The sequence below is a fragment of the Lampetra planeri genome, chromosome 51, assembly GCF_965212315.1.
Source record: "Lampetra planeri chromosome 51, kcLamPlan1.2.h2, whole genome shotgun sequence".
In the NCBI taxonomy this organism is placed as follows: domain Eukaryota; kingdom Metazoa; phylum Chordata; class Hyperoartia; order Petromyzontiformes; family Petromyzontidae; genus Lampetra; species Lampetra planeri.
This window is the reverse complement of record NC_136157.1, coordinates 7542387-7567116: the sequence shown is the minus strand read 5'-3', so window position 1 is coordinate 7567116 and position 24730 is coordinate 7542387. Positions and strand designations below refer to the sequence as shown.

The window sequence follows — 24730 nt, the reverse complement described above, 5'->3', positions numbered from 1 at the left end:
AGAGGGTCCTGCCAAGTTTTCACGGCAGGGGCCACTAACTGATGTGTCTATTCCGATTGGGTAATTATGCAGAGGTAATTTTTCACAATTGTAAAAAAAAATGAGGACGATCACGCCGGCACACAAGGGCCTACTCTCGCCAATTTACATTGCGCGGGATCTTCTGACGTCCATTGTTGAAGCAGACGCCCCTAGGCGTGATGAAGATCGATACACTCGTAGTGATAACCAGGGCGGCCGCTTAATCCGAACCGCATGGTTCTGCGCGACCAGCGGCAAAACGCGTTGTCACCGACCCACGTCGTTTTGTCAAATAAATGACTGAATGCTCCTTGGGGTCGCGGTGAATGCGTTTTTTGAGTCAAAATAAGCTGCACGTAAATGCATTCCATGCAACCCCAGACGGTTACGAGTCGGGACGCTGCTCTAAAAAAGACTTGCGCGTAAGTCGCAGGCCGCGATGCCGCCAGTACAATCGTCGCGCTCACGTACGGGACGACGCACACGCAGGGCTGTGCGCACGTGGATGGTGATTGTTGTACGTTGCAAAACTGGCAACTTCATTTTTTTGCCGGGTGTCATAATAACATGGCTCCCGATTCTGAAATGTAAAATAAGAACGGTTGGAACAACCCCGGTTACCGACCCAAAGTTTTTGACCCATGGGCTTTTCCAGAAGCATGGGGATTCAGCAGACCCCCCGTACACACCGGTGCTGTCAATGGGTCGCCCCTGGGCAAAGCGGACCTCGGCTCGCATCGATCGTGAAAACCGGGCATCCGTGCGCCGCCGACGGAGGGCTCGCTGGAGGAGAGGAGGAGAGCGTGGGTGCCTGGGTGGGCGGGCGATCTCTGGTGCAGTAATTATGGAATTCCTGCACACTGAGCGAGCACTGTAAGAGCGGGCGCAGTGTCGCCCGTTGTCCTCCGTGGCGAGGAGGGCGGGGGGAGGCCGAGTTTTGCCTGAACCCACCCGAGCCCAGGAGCAGGGTTGCCGCTGTCCTTCCTGGGTGTGGTCCGGCCACAGATGATGAACCGTAGTGTGTCTGTGTGTGTGAGTAAGCCGCTGTGTGTGTGTGTAATTCGCTGTGTGGTGGAGACCGGTAGCGTAGCAGTTAGTGCTCTGTGCTATCAACGCAGCGACCTGAGTTTAATCCCCGCTCGGGGCCAACACCAGTGACGATTATCTGAACAACCCTGACGCCTGAAATACATGAAGTTTGCGTCTATCTCTCTCTCTCCCCGTGGTTGCGTGAATTTTTCTTCGGGTCCTCTGATTTTAAATGTGGAGGGATAAAACCAACGTGCGTTTAGAGTATTTGGCTGCTATAAATGTCCACGTGATGGCCAGGTCGCTTCTGAAAAAGAGCCACGTAGCTCCAGTGGGCCTCACCTGGAAATAAAAATAGTTCAGTTGATTTTAATAGTTTTATTTGAGTCAGATTTCACGTTCCAAGCCCTTCGTGAACATGTTTAGGGTTTGCATCAGTCACTCCCCTCTCATCTCTATCTGTAAGCCAGCCCAAGATTTCCATACATCACGTGACTTCTGTGAGGTCACGCCCACTCTGAATCTCTCCTCTCTCTCCCCACGACCGCCCCCCCTGAAAACAGACGTTGCTCTTCCTGCTTGTTCCTTCTCTTTCCCTGTCTTCCCTTCCCGCTCCTCATCCCCCTCTCATCCCCGATATCTTGGCCGATCATTCCTCGGCTCAAAAATGTCTTAGTCCTTGGGCCAGATCAGAATTCGGCACAAAGAGCGGTGATCATATTTAGCGATGCCAGTTTCTGTGTATGGATACTCTGTGATTATGTACTTATTCAACAAGGTCATTGATTTGTGGAGTTGTACGATCTCCCCTCTTGTTCTGTTGCATGCGTTTCCTCCGGGGTTATCTGGATTTTTCTCCCATAGCTGAAACAAACCACACCTAGTAAACTGGTATTGGCCAAAAACATCACAAATTCTGAAAAAGTGACCTGAGAATCGCCAATTGGGATCATCAATCGTAATCGATGCAAACATTTACGACAACATTGAGAAGCCGACCGGTTACAATCCCGGTCTGACCACTCCAGGAAGCTTCATCACAGGCAGAGACACGTCCAGCACATCTCACAACCACTGTGTTTAAAGGCTTACTGTCACTAGGCCTTCCATTAACCTATTTACAGACCCCTGCCGGTTGATGGCCTCTCCCACGCCTTGGCGTGTACAAGAATTGTTTCATGGCACTTCCATCACGCTCGTGGCGGAGTGGTTCGCGCACACCGCGCTCCAAACCCGGCGACCTGAGTTCGAGTGGGGGGTGATGTTCCCGACCGATCCTGGGTGCAGCCCTTTTCCACAAACCCGCACTGACCGGCGTGGTGAAGTATGGCCACGCCAAGCAACGACCACCGTGCAGCGAGGGCCTCGTCCAGCATTGAACAGAATGGCTGTGGACCGTTGTTGATGCATCGAGCACAGCGAGGATGACGAGGCGGTGGTGGACCTCTCCCAAGGAGCCGTGGATAAACACCGCTGCGCCGTGAAGCGGCGACGGTGAAAGTGGTTAGCCGGTGACATCGGTGGCGATTTTTAACATCAAAAACCTTCCTGGGCCCTGCGTTTCCCCAACCCTCTCCCTTTCAACATCCATACCGGACATCTGTGAAAAAGAGCTTCATTGTTCATCAGATTCCTCCGGTATGAATACAGATTCTGATTCTGGATATGGTATCGTTTTGTGTAGCTTGGCCCGTACCCCACGGCCATAGCTATTAGGCCTCATCCTCTGCTCTGAACTGCCCATTGTGTCTGTCTGCGGACACTTTTCTCCGAACCTGGCAATCGAAGTTAGATTCGTGGCCACCAATGAACAGTGTTTTCAAGTGATATCTGAAGCGCTCCTGGCATCGCTGCCCCCTTAATACAAAAACAACAACCCAACCACGTGAACCAGAGTAGCGAAGTATGGTCAAATCTGCTCCATGAAGACACGGTGTAGGGGAAGCCTCATTCTGGCAGTGGACTGAGAAAGGATTGTTTATTACTTTTATTTTTTATTTATAACACATTACGATGATATGCTTCAGAAAAGCCCTGGATTTGGCATTCTTTGATTTCAGAAAATGTATCCCACAGGGTTCTATAAAAATCTGGAGCGAATCTTAAGGAAGCCGAAACGGCCTTCGCTGGACCTCCTAGCCGTTGGAATGCAAGATTCCTGTCGGACATTCCTGGAATTCTTTCATGTAGATCCCCCCCATGCCTCCCCCTCCCCGGTTCAAGCGATGGGCAAATTGTGCTGAAATGTATTTCTCACACGCGGCCTAAAACCGGGGGACCTAAGAACTTTGTCGACCCACAAAACGAGCAAAGGCGCAGCCCCTGCTCTTTTGTTTGCCCGCATCATCGCCGCTGGCCAGACGGACCGCCGCTGGGCGGACTGACCCCCGCTCCCAGCGAACCCCGAGAACAGGCAGTCGGCGGCCAAAATAACAAGAAGAGACAATTTCTTTCGCGAATTCGCGACCTCCGATTAGCACGGTCGCCTACGCACGGTCGCCTACGTACGGTGCGAAAGAAGTTCAACCGTACGTACATAAAACATTTCCAAGAGCCACAACACACGCGAATACGAGGCGGTGGGTTCCTTAATAAATAACTACACGAAGCGGCCCTTTAAAGTGCCGCACGCGGCTCTGGAGACGCAGGTTTGCAGACCCCTGCCCTGCAGGGTATTTGGTCTACTCGTTCACGTTGAGCAAACGTGTTGCAAGAGGTGGACGTGTTGCAAGAAGTGGATGTGTTCCATGCTTTACCCCACCGATCGACCAACTGCGGTGCAGTCACTGACAGCGCTGGTTGGACAGCAGAGGTGGGGCATGGGGGATCCGAGAAACTCGCACCCATTGGGTCATTTAGGAAGTCAATGGAGTTATGCACTTTTAAATCGAGATAGAAAACGTATTTCTTTAGAACCGCTTTCTGTGTTTGGTTTGTTGTCCTTCCCCCGCACGTACAGTTAGCACGGTTGGCTATGTACGGTGCGACAGAAGTTCAACATACATACAACTGCAGCGCCAGGAATTGAACCAGCGACCTCCTAGATGTCATGTCCAGTGGCATGCTCACCATTACACCACCTGTGGTAAGAAAGAGGAATAATAATACTTTGGCAGTCCACTGATGGGTGTACGCCTATCACTCCATGTCTGGTCAGTAGAGGTATTTCGAGCATACTTCACCAGGCTGGTCATTGCGAGTTGGGGGGGAGGGGGGAAATTAGAACTCTAGACCAGTGCAGATATCACTCGCCACTGATGTTAGCCGTGGCACAAAATCAAACTCCGGTCGCCGGGTTCAGAGGGTTGTGCAAGTCATATGCAGTACATTTCAAAATATCTGCACATAAACATGTGTATATTATAAAACATTATATGGCTGCGGAATGTGAATTATGTAAACGTGTTTCCACGTTTCTGCTGTGGGATGTGAGAGGGCTTGGTCATGAAACGGGTCCCAGAAAAACAAAGCTTGATGAGTAATTTCCAGACGTCGTTGCTGGAAGATGGTGTGAGTTTGAGGCTTTGTGCCAATGGTGCGGTGTGTCTGTGTGTCTATGTCCTCGTCTAACAGTAGTTTCCCCAAAAGTCTGTTAAGGCTACAGGGGGATCTTTGTCTTTGTGTCTATGCGTTTGTGCGTGGGGAGTGGTGGCACGGTGGTTAGCGCACTGCGCTACAAACCCGGCGGCCCGCGTTCGATTTTCCGCCACGACCAATAATTGCCGAATATTCGAACTGATTCTGGACTTTCCCTAGGTCGACTCAGCCTAAAATGAGTACCTGGTGTGGTGTGTTAACATCAGTACTGTGGCGGCCAGGCGTGGTATTAACCACTCGCCCCCTCGTGTGCCGTGCCGGCCTTCGTGTGTGCGCGCTAACAGCACTTGCCCCTACAGTCTGCTAAGGCTGTACGGGGATCTTTGCGTGTACGTGTGCGTTAACACGTGCAATAATTAGATAGCGTTGGGGAGGGTGTGTCTCTGCACGAGCGGTGCGTGCGTGTGTGCGTTGGTGTGTTTTATTAATTTATTCGGTGGCTTAAGTACACTTTACTCAATTTGGCCTTCCTCACAAGGCAGCTTGTGGCTTGGCTCGTGAGCTTGGGACCGTTGCAAGGAAGCGAGGGGCCTTGGGCAACGTATCTGCGGTTGCTGCTGCTGCGGGCTGGTGGTGTGGCCCTGACACGCCCTTGTGAGTTGAGCGGCCTTGTGTGCGGTGGGTTGGATGCGCGGCGATTCGAATATTATCAATATTTTCGTGGGTCAATTATTTATGTAAATTGAAATTGTCTGGCGATGCTCATGCTGCTGCTGCTGCTGCTATGCCATTTGAGCCTTGCCCCCTGGCCCTGCTTGGTCCCGAGCGAGATTTGAGATGTCTCGTGAGGCCAGCGTAGCACGGTTTGGTTCCGGCTCTGTACGGCAGTGGAAAACCCACAACCATGAGTGCCCCATGCTGGCTCGGCTCGGATGTTCCAGTGGAAAAGGGGTATTAGTGGATAGAGTGCAATGTGTTTATGAAGTGGCGCCACAGTGGTGAGATGTTAAATACCTCGCCTGGTATTCAGGAGGTTGTGGGTTTAATCCTGACGCTGACGCCTGCTGCTGTACATGTGAAGCTTACGTGTCTCTCTATCCCCCCGTGATCGTGTGGAATTTACTCTGGGTCCTCCAGTTTTTCCCTCCACATTTTAGAATCATAGTGCGTTTAAAGTATTCAGCTGCTAATTTCAATTTCCACGTGATAAGCCACTTCGTTGAGCTATTATTTGTGATGGCCAGTTCGCTTCTGAAAAAGCTTATATAGCGAAGTGGGCCTTACCTGGTAAAATAAAAAATAGTTTAATTTACAATCGCAGAAAAAGCAGGCTCACTTCCTGGCCTGGCGCAACATTGCCAATTCATGGCAGACTTTGTTCTGGGACTCCTCTAGGTCCGCTCGGCATTAAGTGTGCACCGTCTAACTGGGGAGACCAAAGTGGCGAGGTGTGGTGCTGGCCACAACTCTTCCTCCGTGAGCGTTAGCCGTAATAGGGGCTCGCTTACAGGACGTGGCCATAACAGTCCAAGTAGCTCAACCGATACTCATCTTGTCGCCTTACAGAAACTCTGTCTGCGCTTATTGTGCAGCAGTGGATAAGTGAATGTATCTCCATGATGATGTTTTTTGTGTGAGATCGCACAGGGGAGACAAAGGCGGCCCGGCTTGGTGCCGGCCACACCAATCAACTCGTGCGCTATCTCAGCCTTAATATGTGCTCGCTAAAAGCACGTCCCCTGGCAGCCCATGTGGGCCTCATGGGATCTTTGACTTGCGTGTGCGTGTGTGCGTGTGTGCGTGTGTGTGTGTGGCGTGGTGCTGACCACCCACCCCCTCTTGTGCCGTGCCGGTCTTCATAGGTGCTACTCGCTAACAGCACTTGCCCCAACAGTCCATTAAGGCTACACGGGGGATCTTTGTCTTTGTGCACACGTGTTGCCATTTGTGGAATGGGAAAAAAATGTGGAATTGTCCATAAAAGGAAACGCGCGCACAGTGTCCGTGAGACGGCGCAGTGGAGCAGACGCGATGGTAGGCGGCCCGATAACCGCCCCTACGTGTCGACCATCACGCCTGCCCGAAACATAATGCCCGTTCCGTTTGTACACAGATCGCTGTGCGTGTGTGCGCGTGTGCGCGTGTGTGCGTGTGTGCGTGCCACAACAACGAGCGGAGCTCCGGGCGACTAAAACGCGTCGAGTTGGCACGGTGGGGGAGCGCAGGTGACGTGTTTGTCGTTTGTCGCACGTCGGTGAACCCACCGCACTTGGGACTGTGACCCCCTGCCAGCAGCGAGCCTTGCACGCTTCACATGACCTCGGAGTGTACCTAGCCTGGCACACGCGCTGTGGTGATGTCACTGCCACTTACTAGTGAATGGCGGCTATTGTTGTTGTTATTGGTGCGACGTGCATTCGTGCGTGGGGAGCGGCGGTATCGTGGTTGGCGCACCGCTATGGGTTCGGCTCGCAGCCAACATCGGTGGAGAAATATCCGAAAGCAGCCATGGGCTGACTCGGCACTAAATCGGTTACCGGGGAGATAAAGGCAGCCGAGTTTTGTTCAAGCCACCCACACCCTCGTTTTAAGTCTCAAGCGTGTATCTGTTTAGCGAGTCGGGAACTCCAGAGACCAGGGACCAGCCTCGCTTGCAAGAGTGACTGGCCGGGGTCACCGATGTGATGAAGGCAGTGATGTAAATGTCCAAGTACAAAGGTTGAAGCGAGTAAAAATCGGTGCGAACAGAGAGACGCGTGACAGGAGGAGGAGGCTCGCTTGTGCCGTGGTGGCTCCCCGAGAGCAGTGTCACGCTGGGTAGTAGTCGGAGGCTTTTGGGACCAATATCCATACTAATAATAATAACCCGCCACAGCCAATCGGTCAACATGCCAATTAGTTATTAGTTCGGCACAACTATGTTTGTCGCCTGATGATGCTGGTTGTAATTACCGGCGAAACGTCACGGTGCTCTAATTGTAAATGTCGTGAGTTTTACTCTCCAACGCGCCGATGTGCTCAACTAGCAACTCATCGGCACGTTTTGTTTACCTGGCACAATCTTACTAATCGGCTGTGTCGGGTGGTGGCGGGTTTCACGACACATTTATACTTATGCGATCGAACCCCCCCAAAAAGCCTCTTCTGAATCACTTTGAGCAACTCGCACCAACGGGTCTGTTGCGGCTACACGAGGTGGGGGGGGGGGTCTTTGTGCATTGGCGGAGGTGCGTGGGGGGGGGGATGGAGCGGCATGGGGTGCCGTGTGGGCGAGCGCGCGCCTGCAGCAGCGGCTGCGACGGGGCCTTGCCGACTCGTCCGCTGACCATAGAAGGAAGGAAAGAGCTCCGATGTAATCTAGGATTTGTTTTTGCTCGGGGTCTGCGCCGCATGAATTTGCGTCGGAATGGGCGGCTGTTTTTGCCGTCACATCATCCCGAGAGATGCGGAAGTCCCGTTGGTCGTTTGCGTGAAATATCCCCAAGTGAGATATCTTAGCCCCTAGCTGGAACGGTAATTGTTATTTTATTCTTTCGCACGATGGCAGCAGCCCGTATGTTCGCAAGCCACATGGCGGTGTTGAGGTTTGGTGCTGCTGGCTCCGACGAGAGGGCTTCAGCGGAGAGAGTTTGCGTCGTTTTGCTCTTCCTCCTCCTCCTCCCCCTCCTCTGTTGAAGGAAGCGCAGGCCACCACAGTGGGTTGACTTGCACGGTCCATGGACGGCCACCTTCTGTAGGTTGTCCACCTCTTGCCTGGATTCATGTCACCTTGAACAAGGCTCATGCCGTCACCTAGGCGATATGGACGTCGTTAATTCGAATCCGTAAAAAACACACTGATCCCCAAACATGAAACGAATGCCTTGCCAAACAGCACATTGACTCCAGGTGCGGTGGCCACGTGACTTCCCCGTGCTTTCTGACCTCGGTAACCTGGGGGGAGGGGGCCCATACCCCATGCTAATAAACTAAACTTTTTAGTTTTACCAGATGAGGCCCACTGAGCCATGTTTCTATTTTTCAGAAGCAACCTGGCCACAATTGATAACTCAACGAAGTTGCTTTCATCACGTGGAGATGTATCGCTGGAGTGATGTTGATTCTAAATGCGGAGGGGAAAACCCGGAGAGAACTCCACGCGACCACGGGGAGAGAGACGCGGTAAACTCCAATTATGCAGCAGCAGCAGGCGTCAGGGTCGAACCCACGACCTCCTGCACACCAGGCGAGGTTGTTAACATCTCGCCAGCGTGGCGCCACGTTTGGGAAACGCTGATCCTAAGGCTTTTCAGATGTGTTTCCATTGGGTTAAATGTAGGTCGGAGTTGTTCATAGCCCCGGGAGGGGTGGGTGGGTGGTGAAGTTGACCGTTGTTTACACGCGTTGCTGCTGCTGGGGGTTTTAGTTGAGTGTATTTTGTTTAACCAGGTGGCGGCTCAAAAGAGCCGTGATATTCTCATTTGCAAGAGTGACACTGGGTCACCAATGTGACAGAGAGAAATTAAACGAAATGCAGTGCGTGCCCGTATGTGTCCGTGTGTGTGTGTCCGTGTGTGTGTGTCCGTGTGTGTGTGGCCATGTGTGTGTGTGTCCGTGTGTGTCCGTGTGTGTCCGTGTGTCCGTGTGTGTGTCCGTGTGTGTGTGTCCGTGTGTGTGCTTGCGTCACCCTGTGTTTATTTTGTCCGAGCTCTCTGCTTTACTGATCACCGGAGCCAAAGGAAACTTTCAGGAGCACTTCCTTTACGGATGTTTCCTTAATTTTTGCAGAAAGACCAGGAATTATTTTTGGGCTAGTGTTTAGCTAAACTCGCACAAGAGCTTTTAGTAGCTTGCAGAGTACGTGATCTTTGACCCAAAACACTAATACGAATCGTCATGTTGGCAAGCAAAACGGATCGAGTCACGTGACAGGTGAAAACACTTTTCTTCTTGAACATTCTAAACAACTACGTACTTTTTTTACTATCGAAACTTTTTTTTTCTTACCAGGTAAGACCCACTGAGCTGTGGAGCTCTTTTTCAGAAGCGACCTGGCTCTCACAAATGACAGCTCGACCAAGTGGCTTGTCACGTGGACATTTACCGGGCGAGGTAGTTAACATCTCCTTGCCACCGTGGTGCCTTTCAGTCCCGCACGCAGAGGCAGATCTACAAACTTTCCAATGGGGAGGGATCCTGAAATTCCAAGCCTTTTATATAGGGACCCGACAATAATATGGCAAGAGAAAAACATTCAATGTATTTGCTCTGGTAGGTAAATATTAATTTTAAAAAGGCCATTGTTCGCGGTCTAGAGGTGGGGGCATCGTGCACATCGCCACTGCCCACATGGTTGGCTGCTTAAACAGCGGCGGCGTGCGAGGGAGCGGTGAGACATTCACCGCGTCGTCAATGGTGAGTGTCTCGTTGATTCTGTGTCACCAGGCGAGACCTCACCAGACCAGGATGGGCCTTATGTGCAAAAGAGCGAGTGGGCCAGTGAGGTGATTGAGATCTCGAGTGAGTAGATGAGTGAAGTGGATGAGTGAGAGGTGGCTGGGTGAATGATTGAGCGAACGAGTGGGTGATTGAATGAGCAAGTGAGATGATGGGTGAGTGGTCAAATAATTGAGTTGCATGAGTGAATTCCAATTCAAGCTGAGTTTGTTTAGCTAGGTGAGGCACCAAGATCGTGTCATTTGCAAGCGTGAACTGGTCACCAATATTACAAGATGAAAACAAACAAAATAAATTACAGCAAAGTAGCAAATATAAACCATAACAAAATCAACTGTCACGTGAGAAATGGAAAATATCGATGATAAAAATAAATTACCCGTAGCGCACATCCGATCGTAGCACTATTACAAATTGTGTGACGCGACACATGAAACGGAGATATAGGCTGGTCATTGTGCTCGGTAGACGAGGGTGTCACGTGGGAGGTGTGGCTGCGAGTGAAGTCCTCGTACAGAGTGGACGTCGCGAGGACGAGATCGGTGCGGGACGTCCACGGGGGGAGGCTGACCGGAAGCAGGGGGGTGACCTCCACGCACTTCCTCCCCACGGCGCACGGAAAATCTCCTCTTGCCGAGCAAACAGGAAGTCGGTACCTCCACGGGCAGAACGGGGGGAGCGGGGGGGGGTGGTTGGAGGCGGTGGGCGATCCGTTTCCTGTGGGCTCGTTCTCTCCGGGCGAGGCTCCTTGACGGCCGTGTTTGACACGAGGGGGTGCACTGCTCGCGAGCGGTGCGCTAACAAACGCTACCAGTATGTCAAACACTCATTCATTGGCTCAAGGGGGAAAAAAATCTACTTCCATATGTAGAGGACTGCAGAGCTTGGGCAATTGTTGGTGGCGTCGGCCTCACCGCCTGGCTGCTGCCTTCCAGCTCGGCTGTATCCAGTCTGTCATCTCGCGACATCTCAGTCTATTGCCAACGTCTCTTTTGTCAACTTCTTGTAGTGAGTTGTCAGAGGAGATACAGACATCTCTCCCTCTTATCAATGTCTCTCTTTTCATCTCTATATCTTTAAGAGTTTTTTAAAATTAGATTGCGTAAATATAAATGTGTTGTTGAACCCGGCATCCCCTGACAGCCAATTACTAAGGTCTGTCACGTAAATGTAGGGGTGATACGCGCTGGCAGTAGGGATCGTGAGGCAGCGCGTGGTGATTGGCTGTGTAGTGGTGACGCGCGCTGACAGTGATGGATCGTGTGGCAGCGCGTGGTGATTGGTCAACTAGGGTGGGTGCTCACATCGCGGTCCGAATAGGCTCAGTCTCCTCGGGAGCGGAGGACTATAAAAGGCGGTGCGCGCGGGCGCTCGGGGAGTTGGTGACCAGTGAAGACGGAAGACGGAGGAGGAAGAGATAGGGCCCTGAGACACCTAGTCCCGCTGTCCTTGTAAGGACCGGGGCCCTGTGTGGCTCAGAGGCGGGACCTTGGGACCCGGGGCCGGACGTCCGTGTGAGGGCCGGGCCGCGGGACCCAGTGGTCGTGACCCATACCCAAGCTGGGGTGGGTCTGTAGGTTCCCCTGGATGCTACGGGGCTGGAATGCCCGTGTGTGTGTAGCCGGGTGGAACGTGTAGCGTGAGCTGTAGTGACCACACGTGTTATTGTGGCAAAGACAAGTGTTAATAAAGTGTGCTACCCGTCAAGTGGTCTCCCGCCGTAATTTACAATATTACATAAACAAAACGTGACAATTGGTTACTGGTTCAGCACACCGGTGTTTAACGACACATTTATGTTTACGCGATCTAACACAAAAAACCTCTTATGGATAATATTGATCGCGAAAGCCCCACGACGTGTTAGACTGATCTCTACATCTCTATCCATTGTCATATCTCTTGAGTCGTATCGCTACATCTCTGTGTAATTGCCAGTGTCTCGACTGTAAGCTCGCTACGTCTCCGCCTCCTCTGTCATGTGACCAAAGCGTGTTGCTGCTGAGCCCAGGGAGAGAGACGCGTGGAGGGTGGAGAGCTCGCGCCCCACCACTCCACGGCGCTGTCGCTTCACCGTCGCCCTCCCTGCTGACTCTCGGAACATTCCAACTTAAGAAACCACGGTGTGAGCAGGGCTCCCGTTCTGCATCTCCGCGTACAAATAAATAAATCGTACGTGCCTCGGTCTGTCAGCAGCAACTGTTTAAGCGAGCAAATGCGCAAACTCTGGTTTCGGTTTTTGACTTTCTGGGTGTCGTAAGAAAATTAATAAACGCACGTGCGCACATACGTGGGACTTCCTTGGCCCCGTACGTAGCCACCCACTCTAATCGGAGGTGCGGCGGGGGGGGAAGACAACAAACTAAAAACAAACACGAGAATCCCTGCCACTGCAGGAAGAAAATTACAACGGGGTCTACCTTGCAGTCGGAATCCCCTCCGTCGGCTCTGAGTTAATAAATAAGGGAACTTAATGAGGAATCGAATGCAGAAACTGGGGATTAACCTTGACAAAAAGGTTAACCTGATACAATTAGCGCATTGTTCCGTCACCCTGTGGACGTGAAAGGGAAGACTGTAGCAAGCGATAGGTAGGGGCTGTGTCTGTTTCTCGCCGCTGAAAAAGAAGTTAATGGCTCAGTGGGCCTTACCTAGTAAGATTACAAAAAATCTTTAGCTTTATTGCATATATTCTGAAAGGGATTAGTTGACCTCGCCTTGAATTTGCACTCCTATCGTGTTTTTGGTTTTGTTTGTTGTTGTAAAGTTCTGACCTGCCCCTACTGGGACACTTGTGAAAAGGAGCTTCACAGAATATGTATTTATACTGGATTCCTCCAGTCTGCATACGTATATTTTCATCTTCTTAGTAGAGACATGCAATTGGCCCTTGTGCTGCACGGTGACGTGCTACGGTGAAGGTTTATTTCCTGAGACGTTGCCTTCTTTTACGTACCGTACGTTGAACTTTTTTCGCACCGTACGTAGCCAACCATGCCAGTCGGAGGGCATTTGGGGGGCCGACTCTTTCTGACCGACGTCACGGGACCGTTAACGTTCGCTGTGCAGCAGACGGGGCGGGCGCGCGGTCGTCTTCGGTGGTGACCGCACACCGCGGCGGTATTAACCGGGGCGGTAACAACCGGGGTCCCGATTCCAACCGCGAACCTCTGAGACGAGGCTGCGAAACGCGCGGCCGGCGGGCCCCAGCGACCGCCACCACCGCCGCCGGGCGAGCCCACCGCGGTTGAACGGCGCGCGCGCGCGTGTGTGTGTGTACGTTCGTTGAGCTTCTTACGCACCGTACGTAGCAAACCATGCTAATCGTAGGTTGCCGAACGAGTACATGATAAGGTCGCACTCGTTGCCAGGATACCTCGCTGATCTCGTCGGGGAGCATAAACCATCACCACGCGAACTCGAGACATCCTCGCAGTGGCGGATTTTGGCTGGCCACCGAAAAAAGATGGTCACCGCATCGCGCGCTTTCAGATGCGCTTCTGCGGCCGTCTGGAACGCTCTTCTGATATTTGGAAGCCACTGGATTGAAAACAATTTCTTTAGAACTGCTTTTTGTGTTTAGTTTGTTATCTTTCCTCCGCACCTCCGATTAGCACGGTTGGCTACGTACTGTGCGAAAGAAGTTCAACGTACATACCTACACAATTGGAGGTGCGCACGTGCGTGCCAATTTCACCAGATGATGAGGCCACTCCACCCACGCGGAGTGGAAATCTCTTCTGAACAAACCCGCCGGCTGGCTCACGCCCCGACGTGCCGCTACTCGTGCCGCGACTGGGAGAGGGCATTTCGTCCGCTGACAATTCCACATTTGTGCACAATCGCGATTTGATGTTTGATAATAATAATAATAAAAATATACATCACAAAATCAGACAGTGGCTGCAGTCAGACTTGCCCATGGGGTCGCCCATTACGACCCCCCCCCGTGCCCCCAGCACGGAGGAGGAGGAGGCTAAAGACCGACAATTAAAGTGACAAGGATCCCCACTCACGAGCGTGCGGCACCGGCGGTGCCGTCTCAGCCACAGTCCTCCGGCCTCCGCCGCTCCCCCCCGGGCCGGCGAGCGCCGCGGCCTCCCCCTCGCGCCGACGCGGCCCGTCCCGTCCGAGGAGAGTTGCCTGGAATTTGGATTATTTCTCGGCGACTTTGCTCAGGTCTCCGGGAGTCCGAGGGCTGTGTTGGCTGAAGGGGGTGGAGTGGGGCGTGAGAGCGGCTTCTAGGAATCTCTAGCCGAAGTGTTGCATCCCCGTTTCTCCCCTTAAGTCTCTCTCACACACGTGCGCTTTCTCTTTTTTTTAATATTTAAAAAAAATAAACGAAAAGAGGTGGTAAACCCCCGGGGGGTTTCGTCGTCCCGAGGTTCGGACGCGGACATTGCGCAGGCCCACGAGCCGAAACGACGCGCGCGTCACACGAACCGCGCGAGCAGGAAGATCCTTTCGAGGTTTTTGCGGTTGTAGTCGTGGGCCTCTGGTGAGGGGGGGGACGCGAGCAGCTCGCAGGCTGGGGGGGGGGGGGGGCCGGAGGCCCTCCGAGTGGCAAGGGGGCGAACACCTTGGGTTTGGTGGCGTCGTTTTTCCAGCCCACGCTCCACGGGCCTGGTGAGGCGAGGTTGTGTTGTAAGGAGGGGGGAGTTGAGGTGAGGTTGGGGTGAGGTGTTGGGGTGAGGCGAGTTGAGGCTTCACCCACATGGCAGGGCTGAACCTCCAGCCCCTCGCGTCCTCCGCTCTGTTCCAACGTCGCTGGGTGAGGCCCAAGGAGCCTGGACCCACGGTGACTCCCCAGAGGTGGGTGCTGCTGCTCATCTTCATCGTCAACTTGTCGATATCATCATCACCATCATTGTCATCATCATCACCATTGTCATCATCACCATCATCGTCATCATCTTCATCTTGTCAGCATCATCATCATCATTATCATCATTTTTGTTGTCGACATTGCCACCTTCATTATTGCATTCACCATCCTTGTCATAGTCATCAACATCATCATTGTTGTCATCTATGTTAACATCATCAACAGTATCATAATATCATCTTTAAATATGTCTTCATCGTGAACGTTAAGATTGGTTGATTTTAGAATGTTCTGACCTGAGATTCTGGTGAGCTGTTGTTTCGAGCAACCGATGCTGACTTGAATGAAACTTAATTTGGAAAGCCATGCAGACTAAATTGTACACACGCTTGTGGTCAAGGTAAACACATGTATAGTACGTCCAGTGTGTATATATACATATATATACATGTATACACATGTATATACATGTATATACATGTATATACATGTATATATATACACACACAGCCTGGCTTGTCTCGGCTCACGAGTGAGATACGTTCCACGAACATTGTTCGGTAAATCTTGACTTAAAGCTTTCGTGACTGCAGGCATCCATATTCTTGGGTCTTTCGGTAAAGCCACGTAGATGGATCAAATAATAAAAAGAATAATGAATAAAAAAAAGAATTATTTTTATTATTTAAAAAAAAAATTTGATCTATCTACGTGGTTTTACCGAAAGACCCAAGAATATATATTGTTTGGTAATCGAAAACTCGTTAAGCGATCATCGTTTTCCTATCGACTCCCTCCCACGTGAACAGCCAAGACAAATTTCAGCCTCAAAATGTTCACTCTTGAACAACGTGTTCTAACGTGAACAATACACAATTTTACAATAAAGTAAGAAAATATAAAATGTAACACTTGCCACACATGAAGAACCACGGTGCTTGCAGGGGCCTGGAATTTCTGTTTGAACGATAGATGTTCTTATATTAATTTGCATAGCGCCTCAACCAAGGTGCTGAATAAAGAATTGCAAATTGTACAGCAGAATAGTAGTGCTGTGAGAGGAGTTGATGGGAAGGATGTTAGCGGGTGGAGGTCGAGGTTGTAGGTGGCATTGACCTGACGCTGGACTCTGAAACTCGCCTCTGTTTCTCAAGACACAGCTCAGTGTAGCGCAACATCACCTCGTGGCATCGCCTCGTGCATCGCACGATTCGCTTCCCCGCTACGTTCGTGGTTCCGATCACGCCGAGTCGTAGATGGGCTGGTCCGTCCGCCCTTCCTTCGATTTTGTTTCTGTTTGCTTGGGCCAAGTTCAGGCAGGGTCAAAGTTGGGGTGGGCGTCTCCCCTTCATCGTTCCCCTCACTTCGTCTCGAGCCTGAACGGGGCCTCTCCGCTCACGGCCCACTCGCCGGCCTCGTCGCGCAGCAGCTCACGGCGGACGCGGTGCAGCGACGAGCAGCAGATGGAACTGCTCACAAAAGTTCGTCACCTGGCGGGGGGCGGGGGGGTGGGGAGCGGGGGAGCAGGGGAGCGCGCACCACGACGCGTGCAGGGCCACGCAGGGCAGCCGGTAAACGAAAGAGCCGCGGGACGCTGCCGCCACGGGCCGCGTGTCGATCGATCGGTCTGCGCTCGCTGAGCGATCGTTTTGAGTAAAAAATATATATAATGGGTCTAAATTAAAATAGCGAATTTTCGTACAAAGAACGCTCCTTACATGAGACCAGCCTGTGTAGGTGTTGTTTAATTAAATGCAGGAATGAGTTTTAGGTCGAAATAGTCGACATGTGACTGATTCCATCCAGTCACGGACGGTGATGATCAAAAAGTTGCCGTGGAAACGTCAACCATTGTCACAAACGTCTCTTCCTGGCCGGGCGGCTCGCCGGGAGAGCGAGTGGCTCTCGGTCGCAAGGTTGCGAGTTCAACTCATGCCCTCGGGGGGGGGGGAGGTCAATAAAACCAGTACCGCTTTGTGAGCAAGTCAAGAGTGGTGGTAATCCGAAGGAGACGCTCGCTGCTGCCATGGGAATGTGGAATTTCGACCGCTGCCTCATTTGCCCAAGAAACCACTTGGGTCGTGGTTTTCTTCTTCGTAAGCCGCGCTGATTTTTTCGAACTCCTCATGAAGAAAAAACAAACCACCGCGTGTTTTAACGGCCTGGGACTTAAATATCGTCCGGCCTTTCCCTGCTCTGGCCCTCTCCTCTCCCCTGGCCTCCCTGCCCCGGCCCCCCTGGCCCTGACGCCCCCCTACAAGGCGAGGCAGAGTTATTATTGGCGGCGGTGTCGCTGCGCTCACAGGGAGTTAAATGGGGTGGCGGTGGCGGTGCTGCAGTGGTTCCACGGTAGACCGAAGCCCCGGGGCTATTTCTCAGCCAGCCCTCGCTCCCTTGCTATCACAATGTGCGTGCGCTGCAGGCTCGGTGCGGCAACACCGGCACCACACATCTCGGTGCAGATGAATTGCTGGCTCGGCCCATCGTCCCTCTGGGGTCGAGAAAATCTGTAACAAGTTGTGGGGAAGCCTCCAGTGGGAATGCAGATTTTCCACCACGATGTGAGGGCAGTAAACAGGACCTCATCTTTCATTTCCTGCTCATATTTTGAGTTTCAACGCTCCCTTTTGGAGTGATACGATTTACGTGAGTTTCATTCCCCCCCCCCCCCCCCCCGTCGTCAGTGGACTGACGGCGGAAACCTTTCTTCATGGAACAAACTAATGACCGTATTCTCCGGGATTATAAGACGACCTGGAAAGTACGACGCACCCCAAACTTGCTCAGTAAAGTTATAAAAATCTGGTCTTACAAACACGCGCACGCACACACGCGCGCACCTAATGCACCTTCCGGAGTTTCAAACGCGCGCGCGCCTATAAATAGACAGGGCATAGGAAGTTAAAATGTGGAGCGTACGGCTCTCGGCGCACAAGCCTGCGCTGACGACACTGCGGGCGGCCCCTCCACCTCGCCGTCTACGGCCGCTGGCGCTGGGCCGCGGTGCTCGGGGGAGGAGCGTGGAAATGATGGCGTGACGAGTGGCGCGGGCGACGCTGCCGACAGGCGAGGGGGGGCCCCGGGTCCCCGCGTGAAAACGCGACACCGGCGATCTCGGAATGCGTCGCCTCGTAAATCTGCCGTGGGGAGTTCTCCAAAAAATAATTTGGGCAGTGGTACGGCTCCCCCCACCCCCCACCCCCCCACCCCCTTTTCGTCATCGTCGTCGCCGCAAGCCCAAGGGGGTGATCCAGACACCTGTCGTCGTGACCGCTCCGCTATGAATAGCGGAGCGCGTGAACCGGCGCTCCCGGGGCCGTTGGAGGGCGTGCGGACCGCGGTGGGGGCCGGTGGGGGGGGGGGGCGGTGAGAGGCGTGCTGGGAGCTCGAGCGAGGACGCTGCGGTCATTCGCTCGCTCGCTCCTCCGGGTGCCTCAGCTGAGTCGTCGTTGCACGAGCGGATGTGAAGTCTCTCCTCCCGAGCGTCGCCGGGGTTCCGCTTGGGCATCGCCGCACAGCTTCTGCGTGCCCATTTCTCCTGGCCCGAGAAGACAAAGAGGAAAAAAGCTACATTTTTAAATAATAATAATAGTGTCGCTCGCGGCAGCGCTTCCCCACGTCGGTGAAATCTAAGTGCGCGCGTCGAGACGTTCCGGGGAGGTTCCTGCCAAGATGGTCGGCTCCCAGTCGTCGTCGGGCCGGCCTCCGGCCATCCCAGAGCACCAGGAGGCCGCGTTCGAGGCGGAAGAGCCGTGGGTGGTGCCGGAGACGGCCGTGCTGCTCACCGAGGGCCCGGCCCCGCCGATGAGCGCGGTGCCTCCGGCCACGCCGCCCGAGTCGAGGGAGGTCGCCCGGTCGCGCGTGCAGCGCCGCAAGAGCGACGTGCGCGTCTACAAGGAGTTCTGCGACTTCTACGCCAAACTGTGAGCCGCCAACGCCGCAGTCCCGCCCAGCCTCCACCCTGGCACGGCCGCCGTGGTGCTGTGCACTTCGGGCCACGGTAGTCAACATGTCGCCACCGTGGCGAGATGTTGACTACCGTGCCCTGTTTGCAGGAGGCCGTGGGTTCGATCCCTACCCTGACGACGCCTGCTGCTGTCTATTTGGAGTTTGCGTGTCTCTCTCCCTGTGGTCATGTGGCTTTTGCTTTGGGTCCTCCGGTTTTTCCCTCCACGTTTAAAATCGACACGCAGTTCGAGTATTCGGCTGCTGTACATTTCCACGCGATGATGATGACGATTCACTTCGTTGAGCTATCATTTGTGATAGCCAGGTCACTGCTATGGCCCACTGAGCTCCATAGCTCAGTGGGCCATGGCTGGTAAGATAAAAAGAGTTTGTAAATAACGGAGTGATAATGGCCTGGCACGGTGGTAACACTTGTGCCTCACAGCAAGCAACCCCCTGGGTTGAATTCCTGACTCGGGCATCTTCGTTGGTGGAGTTTGTATGTTCTGCCTCTTGTGCAGGGGTGAGAGTGGGTGAATGTGGTGTCGTGGTTAGCGCGCTGCTAACCCGGCGACCCGAGTTCAATTCCTGCTCACGGCCAACGCGAGTGACAATTATCTGAACCGGTCCTGGGCCTCCCCTAGGTCACCGCATCACACGCTATCAGATGCGCTTCTGCGGCCATCTGGAACGTTTTTCCTTCCAATATTAGGAAGCCGCTGGGAGCGATGCACTTTCAAATCATCTCGATTAAAAACTATTTTCTTTAGAAGTGATTTTTGTGTTTAGTTTGATGTCCTTCCCCCGCACCTCCGATTATCGCGGTTGGCTATGTATGATGTGAAAGAAGTTCAACATACATACAGATGAAGGAGGGTTTACCCTCAACTGCACACATTGACTCAACAATCCACGGCTGTACTGACGTCTTCCTGTTGTGTGTCGCTGTGAAGGCGCAGAAGTCTGCTTTGCATTTGTAGGATTTGTGATTGTGGAGTTGGTGATTGTGTTGTTGGTGATTGTGGAGTTTTGTGATTGTGGAGTTTGCGTTTGTGGAGTTTAGTTCGGAGCACACACAGGCTGAGGCCACGAGTGCAGCCGATGAGCAATCTCACGTGAATGTGTACACACCCAGAGGAGATGATTTCTTTCTATAATTAACAACTGTGCTACCATACTCCTCTCTCTGCTGTGAAGAAGGGCCATCGCCCCAACCACCGCCTATCACCGCAGTCTCCGCACTTTCTCTCGTGTTTTAAAGCTAGAGATCGCGAGCGTGGCTTATAATCCAGCAGGCGAGTGTGTGTGTGTGTATGTCTGTGTGTGAGTGACAAGAATTGTGGGAAGGGTGGCATAGCGGTTTGCGCGCTGTGCACCTGGAGACCCCAAATTCGATTCCCGCTCGCGGCCAACACCAGTGACTCGGCCTCTAATGAGTACCTGGTGAGGTGTGTAAACATCACCACTGGAGAGACAAAGGCGCATTGCTGGCCACCCACCTCCTCGTGTGCCATGCCGGCCTTCATAGGTGCTCGCTAACAGCACTTGCTCCCACAGTCTGTTAAGGCAACATGGGGGATCTTTATATCCAGAAATGTACAACTTTATTGGCACTGGGTACAAATATGGGGTGCGTCTTACTTTCCGCAGTGTCTTCTAATCCGGACAATACACGACAAAGACAAAGATCCCCCCCCCCCCCGTACAGTCTTAACAGACGGTACACACACACACTAGTGTGTACACACAGACACTAGTGTGTGTGTACACACACATACACAGACAATTCCCAACTGAACATAGAAGTTCGATTCCCAACTGCGAGTGACTGCTGTGAACACCGGAGGACGACGAGGCTGTGCCTCTGCTGATTGTCGCCCTGCCTGGGTGACCGTGGTGGTGCGAGCGAGCGGGTCAGCGGTGCCCGTGACCATAAATAGGTTCTCGCTGACAGCACTCGTGCCCCTGCAGCCTTAGCTGAGTGAGCGAGGGGTGGGTATGTTGACGTGAATGGAAAATGCCTCTCTTGTTTTTGGCGATTGGTTATGGAGCCGGCGAGGTTCGTGTTTGCTCGACGGCCACCCAACCCCTCGTGCACGATAACGGCTGTTGACGCTGTATGGGGGGGGGGGCGGGGATCGTTGTCTGTATCTTTGTCTTCTGTCTGGGCGCGACGGTGGGTAGGAGATGTTCACTACCTCGCCTGGTATGCAGGTAGTCGTGGGTTCGATCCCGACCCTGACGCCTGCACATGTGGAGTTTGCGGGTTCTTCCCGTGGTCGCGTTTTCTCTTGGTCGTCTGGTTTTTCCCTCCACATTTAGACTCAATGTCACGAGTTTAGAGTATTTGGCTGATATAAATGCCCACATGATAGGCCACTTCTTTGAGCCATGATTTGTGGCCAGGTCGCTTCTTGAAATAAAGCTAGACAGCTCAGTGGGCCTTACCTGGTTGAATAAAAAGTAGTTAATACTTCTAGTGTCTGTGATCAAGGCTACCAGGCATGGTGTTAGCCACACCCACCACCACCCAGCAAAGGTTCGGTAAACGTCCACCACCGCGTGCCAACGTTTGCCCAACGTTGGCACGTATACCGGGCACCTCGTGTGCCGTGTTGGCCTTGATTAAGTGCTCTTGCTAACAGCACTTGCCTCAACGGTGCTTTCAGGGCTACAGAATCGTGGTCTGCACGCATTGTCTCTGTTACAGTAACATGGCGTCGGCGTTGTACGACACCCAGTAGATCGTCGTCTCTGTCTCTGTGTTACAGTAACATGGCGTCGGCGTTGGCGAACGCGGCGTGCGAACGCTGCAAGGCCGGGTTCGCCGCCACCGAGCGGATCGTGAACAGCAACGGGGAGCTATTCCACGAGAACTGCTTCGTGTGCGCGCAGTGCTTCCAGCAGTTCCCCGACGGACTCTTCTACGAGGTGACGACTCGGCACTTCGCTCGCACGCTCACTAGCTCACCCTCTCACCTGCTCACACGCTCACAGACTCGTCCGTATACCAGATCACTGGCTCACCAGCTCACCAGTACCACGTGACTGTGACTCGCCAGTTCCACGCGACCGTGACTACCGCTAGTACCACGTCACCGTGACTACCGCTAGTACCACGTGACTACCGCTAGTACCACGTCACCGTGACTACCGCTCGTAGCGTGCGACCGTGATGACCACTAGTACCAAGTGATTGATGTGAAGCATGTCATTCTCGCTGTGTCTGTGTTTCAGTTTGAAGGCAGGAAATACTGCGAGCACGACTTCCAGATGCTCTTTGCTCCGTGTTGCGGGCAGTGTGGTGAGTAAGCACACATATACCCACACGAACATGTACTCACACACCCACATGCGCGCACGCGCGCACACATACGCACACGTACACACACGAAGTTGTGGTGACGTCACCACGGCGCCTGTGTCAGGCCAGGTGCGCTTTAAGGCCACGAAGTGAACTGCTGGCAGGAGGTCACGGGACAGACCCAGCAGGTGCCGTGGGTCGACCGAGTGAGATGACTGGCAGATGCACACCAGCTGTGCCCCCTCCTGTGCCAACTTGTTGCGTTTTAGCCGCCCGGCGCTCCGCTCATTGTTGTGAGCATCACTTCTCTGCCCTCGGTTGTTGTTGGAGGGCGACTGCCTCCAACTGACCAGTAGCAGCGTCCTTCACGAGCTTCCTTCATAGTACACTCGCAAACACACACACAAACACACGCACACACGCGCTATACACGCACGTGGGCACGTGTGTGCCACATGACCTTTCGAGAAGTTGTTTTGCCGGTTTTTTCCCCAATCCGATTCCATCGGTGGCGTGGTCGTGCCGTGAGCTGATGTCTCCATCCGGAAGTACGGCAGGGAACTGCGCACCCCCCCCTCGTGAGAGAACGGCCCACAGAAGCGGATATCAGAGATCTAGTTTTGAGATTCCTTCAAGTGACCTCTTATCCACGCTAGGGCGCGGCGATTTCACATTCTCAGAGCTGAGACTTTTTCCAAGTAACGATAATAAAATCCAAAATGTGATATTTTGAGGTTGTTTGGCCACTCAGAATCTCACTACGATTAATGTGGGAATAACGACACGCCGAGCGAGGTGTGCTCACAAACCACGGGAACGTGTGGCGGTCACGTGACCGCCACGCCGGCTCAAATGGGGCCCAGAGCGTTGCACGTGCGCAATGCTTTCTGTTTGTTTCGGGGCCCGACCGTCGTTCCCCCGCCCTCCGTTCCCCCGCCCCCCGTTCCCCCACCCCCCGTTCCCCCTCCCGTCGACCGTGACCGTGCGGCGCTGCGCGTGTCGCCGTCCGTCCGGGCGCCCAAATCAGGCGAGTTCATCGTCGGCCGGGTCATCAAGGCGATGAACAACAGCTGGCACCCCGAGTGCTTCCGCTGCAACATCTGCAGCGAGATGCTGGCGGACGTCGGCTTTGTCAAGAACGCCGGCAGGTGAGGGGGCAATGCTCGCCGAACCGCACAGCGTGCGTGTGCGCATGCCTGTGTGTGCGTGCCTGTGTGTGCATGCCTGTGTGTGCGTGCCTGTGTGTGCACGCGTGTGTGCGTGCCTGTGTGTGCACGCGTGTGTGCGCACGTGTATATGCCAGTCATCTCAGTCAGTCTACCCATGGCACCTGGGTCGGTCCTGTGACCTCCTGCCAGTGATATTTCAGCAATTCACGTGGCATCAAAGTGCACATAGCCTGGCATAAGCACCGTGGTGACATCACCGCCACTTAGTGGCGAATGGCGGTTGTTATTGATACGGGAGCAGTAGTGCAGCGGTTATCGCGCTGCGCTATGAACCCGGCGACCTGAGTTTGATGTCCGTTCACAAATAATATCTGAACCGGCCCTGGCCTAGCCTCCCCTATGTGAACTCGGGTTTACATGAGCACCCGGTGCGGTGTGTAACCATCGGCATTGGGGAGACAAAGGCGGACGGGTGTGGTGCTGGACCGCCACCCTTTCGTGTGCCGTGCCGGCCGTCATAGACGCTACTCGCTAACAGCACTTGCCCAAGCAGTGCGTCTGACTCGTGTTTATCCGTGCGTGCGTGCACGACCCATCCCACCACAGACACCTGTGCCGCCCGTGCCACAACCGAGAGAAAGCCAAGGGCCTGGGCAAGTACATCTGCCAGAAGTGCCACGCAATCATCGACGAGCAGCCACTGCTCTTCAAGAACGACCCCTACCACCCAGACCACTTCAACTGCACCAACTGCGGGTATGTGGCTTCATCGCGCTGTAGGGTCTGTGTTGTGTTCACAGGTGTGTGCGCATGTGTGCGTGTGTGTGCGTGTGTGTGCGTGTGGGGAGCGGTGGTGTGGCGGTCAAGCGCTCTGCGCTACGAACCCGGCGACCCGAGTTCGATTTGCGCTCACGGCCAACACCGGTGATGATTTATCTGAACCGGTCATGTGCCTCCCCTAGGTCGACTCAGCCTAAAATGAATACTTGGTGCGGAGTGTAAACATCGCCACTGGGGAGACAAAAAGGCCGGGAGTGGTGCTGGTCACCCACCCCCTCGTGCGCCGTGCCGGACTTCGTAGTTGCTCGCCAACAGCACGTGCGTGTGTGTGTGCGTGTGTGTGTGTGCAGTAAGGAGCTGACGGCTGATGCACGCGAGCTCAAGGGGGAGCTCTACTGCCTGCCCTGCCATGACAAGATGGGGATCCCCATCTGCGGCGCGTGCCGTCGCCCCATCGAAGGCCGCGTCGTCAACGCCATGGGCAAGCAGTGGCACGTGGAGGTATGGTGTTCTCTGTGTGTGTGTGCGTGTGTGGGGCATGGTAGCGGTTAGCACACCACTGCGCTACCTCCTTGTGTGTGTTGGGACTTCTTCCGCACCTTACGTAGCCAACCGCGTTAATTTGAGGAGGGAAGGACAATAAACTAAACACAACGAGCAGTTCTAAAGAAATTAGTTTTC

The 24730-nt window shown here is 53.6% G+C and overlaps 1 protein-coding gene across 5 annotated transcripts in view; it reads left to right on the top strand.

Moving 5' to 3' along the window:
• The window catches only part of LOC144734415 (LIM and senescent cell antigen-like-containing domain protein 1), a 50076-nt gene that overhangs the window by 13893 nt on the left and 11453 nt on the right, over positions 1-24730 (top strand). For 2 of the 5 annotated variants that reach the window (XM_078616593.1, XM_078616592.1), the window contains exons 2-6: positions 21568-21727; positions 22034-22100; positions 23128-23248; positions 23876-24025; positions 24400-24550. In XM_078616593.1, the coding sequence (XP_078472719.1) occupies positions 21568-21727; positions 22034-22100; positions 23128-23248; positions 23876-24025; positions 24400-24550 (649 nt within the window). Of the gene's footprint in view, positions 1-5089; positions 5242-18256; positions 18772-21567; positions 21728-22033; positions 22101-23127; positions 23249-23875; positions 24026-24399; positions 24551-24730 lie in introns of those variants that run through there. The other 3 variants (XM_078616594.1, XM_078616595.1, XM_078616591.1) reach the window with 3 other exon arrangements.